We start from the raw sequence: 6,000 nt of genomic DNA on the forward strand, positions 1-6,000 counted from the left end.
GTGTATCTTAATGGACCCATTTCAAGTTGCAGACTTTGAAAAGAGTCTGGCTGCTGTGAAGGCAAAAAACAAGGCAGGATGCAGTTCCGTGGAATGAAGACCTGATGTGTCCCAAGAGAGTTCTTGAAGCCATTTTGAATGGTGTCAGGTCATAACCCTGTTTTCTTGGATCCCCCATTGTCTGTACTGGCATTCTAGAATTTTAGCCAGAGAAAGACGTTTCTTAGCTTTTTAAACTAGAAATGCTGAGAAACTAAAGCTAGAACATCCTGTGTGTTAAAATGTGTCCTTTGCCCCAGAACAGCAGTCCTCCTCAGTCCCACCAAAAAGCGGTAGCATAACAAAACAAAAGACACAAATCTCTATGCGTCTGCCATATTTAATTGTTTCCATCTTTTCTGGTGAGTCTATTTGTCCTGTTTTCAGGGAAAAGGATAAGACAGCTCAGTAGAGAGGGTTGCATGTAAATTCTTAAACTCTTCCGTAATGCACTTTTGGGGCTTCCTCACCTCAGACTAAAATTCATCTTCAGCCTTTGTGGAGCCACCCACATCTGCAGTCATGGTAGGAGGCAGGGCACTGGTTGGTTTGAAAAACCAAGGAGATATGTACAGGCATTTTGAAGCAGAGCTGTGAATATTGCATTTAAAATTCACTGGGAGAAGAGAGGTTAAGTGACTCAGCTATAAATTTGTGTTACAGAACTTGGAAAATTCTATGCTTTCCTAATTTCCTCAGGCTGGACTTGGTCAGAGCAGATTTAGATCTGGCCTTTTTGCATATGCTAATCTGTGTTGCCCTGGAGTCCCAGGTGGGCATGTTTTCTCCTCCATGTTGGTGGGGTGGTCTTCAGCGGAGGAGATGCTGTTTGTTCAGTGCAGCTGCTCAGTAGGCCAGGTGCTGAACCTGCCATCCGGACCTCTCATTCCTTCCTGCTAGATTCTTCTAGCCAACTTTCTCGCTCAAACAGAGGCATTAATGAAAGGAAAGACAACAGACGAGGCCCGCAAAGAATTGCAGGCTGCTGGACTGAGTGGAGAGGCTCTGGAGAAACTGCTTCCACACAAGGTATTTGGGGTGCGGGTTTCCTCTAGATCTCAATGGAAGTTCACCTACCACCCTTCCTTTTGCACATTTATGTGATCAATGAATGGAGGAGTGAATGGTCTCAAAAGGTGAGAGATCAAGACTGGTGTGGTATATACACATTGATTGACTTAGCCTGCTGCTGTGAACAAGGAGTTTTCAGCTTCATCATAGAGCTTGTTCAGTGGATGACCACTTTTATCCATATGGGTGGGCAGGAGTGACATGAGAAATGGTGGCTTCCTGATCCAAAGAGGTGACAAATGCAAGCTTCTCTGTATGGATAGGGATGAATATGAGCAACTGGTTTATGTTTTGTGAAGTCAAGTCTAAATGTTCTTGACTTTGGGATATGAAGAGCTGGCAGTTTCTGGTGTCTGGTTTTTTGTTTTTTGTTTTTTTTGTTTGTTTGTTTTGTGGGGGGGTTGAACAGAGAACTCTCTGTATGTGGGTGTTCATATGTAATGCTTTATCACTAGCAGATGTATCTGAAAATTGGAATATAATCTCTGTCTCTTTCTTGAAAGGTCTTTGAAGGAAACCGCCCAACCAATTCCATTGCTTTTACTAAACTTAACCCATTCATTCTTGGAGCCTTAATTGGTAATTTTTTTCTTCTTCCATTTTTATGTTTCTTGACTTAAATATATTTAAATATTGACTTATTGTTAATACTGCTTTCACTGAAAACAATCTCTTTCCAGCAATGTATGAGCACAAGATCTTTGTTCAAGGAGTTATGTGGGATATTAACAGCTATGACCAGTGGGGGTAAGTTTCCTCCCATATATAAATTTATAAATACTTCCCCCCCCCCCCTGCTCACTAAGGTGTATCCTGCCTGAGAGTTAGAAGTTCCTCAATACCTTGCATTCCTCTCAAGGCAAGATCAATTTAGGCTGAATGTGGTTTGGAAAGAAAGAATAGCTTCATTGAATCTGGGCCCATTTCACAATAACTTTCTGAAGACTGAATGTGCCTTTGATGGGTCAGACTGAGCCATGAAACCTCCTCTTGGTACATTTTCTCTCAATTTAGGGTTTAGCATAATGAGTGAACCTAGGCAGCATATAAGACTCAGATTTGAGAAATTAGTTTGGTAACTTTTTACCAGTTAATTTTTGACTACTCATGAACTTGGTTTTTCTGTTGCAAATGTTTGTTTATGCCACAGTGTGCTGAGCCTTAACTGTGGTTTTCAGGTGACAGTGGTTGGATTCCCACAGCAAACAAAACATGGTTTAGTGTGGTTGGGAAGGTTGAGAATAGAAATTCAGTGCCTGTTTTAAAGCATTTGCTCTGGAGCCTGAATTTCCTTCCTTCCTTCCTTCCTTCCTTCCTTCCTTCCTTCCTTCCTTCCTTCCTTCCTTCCTTCCTTCCTTCCTTCCTTCCTTCCTTCCTTCCTTCCTTCCTTCCTTCCTTCCTTCCTTCCTTCCTTCCTTCCTTCCTTCCTTCCTTCCTTCCTTCCTTCCTTCCTTCCTTCCTTCCTTCCTTCCTTCCTTCCTTCCTTCCTTCCTTCCTTCCTTCCTCAGTGTTGAGCTTGGAAAACAACTGGCAAAGAAAATTGAGCCTGAACTGGAGTCAGATGCACCAGTCACCTCCCACGATGCCTCAACTAATGGGCTGATCGCCTTCATCAAGAAGCACCGAGCCTGACCGCAACAGGATGCCTGATGCCCAGATCACTGTTGTAGCTGCTGCTCTTTTAGCCCCTTCCCCCAAGGTCATGCTTCGCACCAGTTCTGGCCTCGTCGTCGTTCTTGATGGTTAGCTTTATTGCATCAGAAGCAGTATCACAAAGGAACCCTAAAAAAAAAAAAAGTCTTGCTAAATCTGGAAATTTGATCTTGTGATGGTTTCATGGCAACTGTGATAGTAGAGCACCGTGTCCCTCCTGTTTCAATTCCCATGCCTGGCCCTGCTGTGGAACAGGAGCAGCGTGTAGTGGGTGGTTAAATCCTTTCTCATGTTGTCTTGTGAAGCCCCACCCTTACTTGTACACAATTAAACTAGAATCAATTATAACATCTCTCTATTCTTCATTATTTGGACTGTAAATTGTCTTGGTCTGTGTACAGAGGGGACTCAAGCACATCAAGGCCCTGCAAACTTAATTTTTTCATCCTCAGAAAAAAGGCTTCAAACCTGGAGGCTTCCAGTCCGGTCCCAATCTGGGGGTTTATGGTGGAACTGGTGGTCTGGATGTTGAGTACTTCTGGCCCTCTTTGGTTGCTGCTGTCTCCTGCTAAGTCCATTTTGGCATCAGAGGTCATCAAAGAGGGGAAATTGCTGCCAATTGAGGCTGGGGGAAACACAAATCCACATATATTCAGAGGAGCTGTTTCTTGGTGGACATGTTGGGGGATTCCAGGCCCCTCTGAGCCCCCCTTCTTTCCTCTTTGGTTCTGTCCTTTGAAAAAAAGATGAGAATGTCAAATGGTCTGCAGGCCAGTTTGGGGGCATCAAGTTCCATATATTTTTTATCCTCACAAAGCTGCTTTGTTGAAAAAGGATGATTTAAGGCCCTGTATCAGGACTCTGGTTGCACCTTTTCCGACTAACAAATTGTATTAAAAAGCAGAAGTGTTTTTTTTTTGTATGTATAATTTTTATAAATCAAATTTTTAAAGAATAAAAACCATACAAATTTGGAAAGAAAAAAGTAAAGATAGTAACAAGTGAAAAAAGTGCAAAGAAAGTAATAGAGAAAAGAAAGAAAGGAAAGGAAAAGTTAAAATTAAATCTTTATTACAGTCTTAGACCAGAATAGAAAAGTTACAGAGAAGCAGTTTCAGATCATCTTGACAGCAGTTGCAAGTACGTTTATATTTTACCCTCTCTCTTTAAGGTTGCAACATAATTTCCTTCTTTCCATGGTCTACCCTTTCTAATCATCAAATCCATAAATCACAAGTTCATTTTTTCTTTTTTCAGCAAAAAGTCCATAAGGGCTTGTGAAAGGTGCTGCCTTTTAATCAAATGCAACCAGACCCCTGATTTTTTACCAGCAGAGACCAACAGAGTTCTTCTCCTACAATGGGAAGCAGTGCATGTACAGGTAGTCCTCAACTTATGACCATTCAGTGATGATTCAAAGTTACAACGGCACTGAACGAATTGAGGTTACAACCAGTCCTCGGAGTTCCAGCTGTCCCAGCACTAACCCTTGCTGCACGTCCTTTGCACCCTCCTTGATTCTCGCTGGACCTCCTTCACACACACTCCCTGACCCTAGCCATGCCTCCCTCACGTGCCCTCCCCAATCTTCACCACATTTCCCTCACACCCTCCCCTACCTGGCATCAGCCACTTGCTGGCCTGCTTGCAAGCCACCTGGAACTTGCAACTTCCTGCTGGCTTCCCCACTGACTTGGTTGTGGGAAGCCGGCAGGAAGTTGCCTCGCCTAACGACCATGGGATTTGTTGGTTAACAATAGCAACTGGGACTGCAGGGATTGCCATCACTAAGCGATGCAGTTGCACTTTACCACTGCATCACTTAGCAATGGAAATTCCAGTCCCAACTGCTGTTGTAACTTGGGGACTACTTGTAGTCAGAAGAATAGTGTTTCTAGCCAGCACTTCCTCAGATCTGATTCAGGATGAGATCTGGATCCATAAATGTCCCAGCAGCACATATGGACATCCACAATGCAGTTGGTGCTGCCTTCCCTGGAGAGAGCCTCCTGCTTGGCTTTCTCCTTGCCTATCTGCTCTTCTAAATGCTCTTGTGTTGCCATTGGGTGCTTGGTTGAATGGAGTGTATGGTTGGAAGTGCAAGGACTCATGGCAATATCCAAGCACTGGGCTTTGCATCTTGTGCGCCCTGGGCAGGCATTCTTGCCCTTCCCCGGGGGAAGGGCAGCTTGGGGTGTCCCTTTCCCACTGCACAAAAATCTCAAATTCCTAGCTGGCTCTCTGCTTTTTCTCCCCCTTGCAGCCACTCCATTCCATCCCCTTCCAGCCTGGTGGTTCTCCATCTCCCCACCCTGTGACACCCACCCCCCCCCCAGCACAGACCAGGCACAGACCCTGCAAGGGACTGGCTGGGGTGTGGAATCTTCTGCAGAGCTCAGGGTGAGGAGCTGCTCTTTGCTTAAAAATAGGCAAAATAATGATGCTTGGGACAAGGCTTCCCAGCCAGGATGGCTTATAGGCAGAATTGATCCAGCCTCCCACTCTGTTTAGGGCTGTATTGCAAGTCCAAGCTATGATTCCAACTTTTTCTCCTCCCCCACACGTACTCAAGGAACACCCGAGTTGAAGAAGTTAGCAAAGGAAAGTAGATTGCAGGTGACATTGCAAAGAACAAAGCCACCCAGAATAGCTGATAATTACATTCTTTTTGGGGGGGCACAATATCCTAAGAGAACTTGAAAGTGGTCAGCCTGGTTTAAAGACCTTGGTGGTCCTTAACAGCTCCCTATAGTTTCAGAGTCTGCTTCAAATTTAAATCACAGAAATCTTTCTTCCCTGCCCCAACCACATGGCCACCTTCCAGCATTAGAACAACCCTGTCATTCAAAAAGCCCCCTCCCCATTTTTAGTCTATTGAGCATCTATTGGCTCAAAGCTAAGAAAGTGCTATACAACTTTACAGCATTTTTTTTTAATGAAAACACACAATCTGTTGTGGGTATGTGTGGGACCCCAATGCAATGCATGTTTGCTGATTTGAAGTCCTAGCAGAAAATTAAAATTAAAGTTTTTAATAACATGGAGAAGAATAAGACCAGAACAAAATGACCGACTGACAGGGCAATCAGATTAATTAGAGGCCCCAGTAGATGAAGTCTTATGCTTTGCAGCTTTCTTCCACTCTCCAGCATCATTTCTATAACAATTGCGTTAGCTGACCTGTATCAAATAATATGCAACTTGAGGCAGTTCCACACAGGCAAGGGATTATGTATG

At 43.9% G+C, this 6,000-nt stretch overlaps 1 protein-coding gene across 2 annotated transcripts in view; it reads left to right on the forward strand.

Annotated features, from left to right (window-relative positions):
• The window catches only part of GPI (glucose-6-phosphate isomerase), a 28,915-nt gene extending 25,804 nt beyond the window's left edge, over positions 1 to 3,111 (forward strand). Inside the window, exons 15-18 of one of the 2 annotated variants that reach the window (XM_088135519.1) lie at positions 940 to 1,068; positions 1,614 to 1,689; positions 1,791 to 1,857; positions 2,619 to 3,111. In XM_088135519.1, coding sequence (XP_087991645.1) covers positions 940 to 1,068; positions 1,614 to 1,689; positions 1,791 to 1,857; positions 2,619 to 2,742 — 396 coding nt within the window. In that variant the 3' untranslated portion in view covers positions 2,743 to 3,111. The remainder of the gene's footprint in view (positions 1 to 939; positions 1,069 to 1,613; positions 1,690 to 1,790; positions 1,858 to 2,618) is intronic. The other variant, XM_088135520.1, reaches the window with a different exon arrangement.
• Positions 3,112 to 6,000: the final 2,889 nt, after the last annotated feature.

The sequence above is a fragment of the Python bivittatus genome, unplaced genomic scaffold (assembly GCF_059951505.1).
Source record: "Python bivittatus isolate LINGU-HERP-01145 unplaced genomic scaffold, Pbiv_v1 ctg000170_np1212, whole genome shotgun sequence".
NCBI lineage: Eukaryota > Metazoa > Chordata > Lepidosauria > Squamata > Pythonidae > Python > Python bivittatus.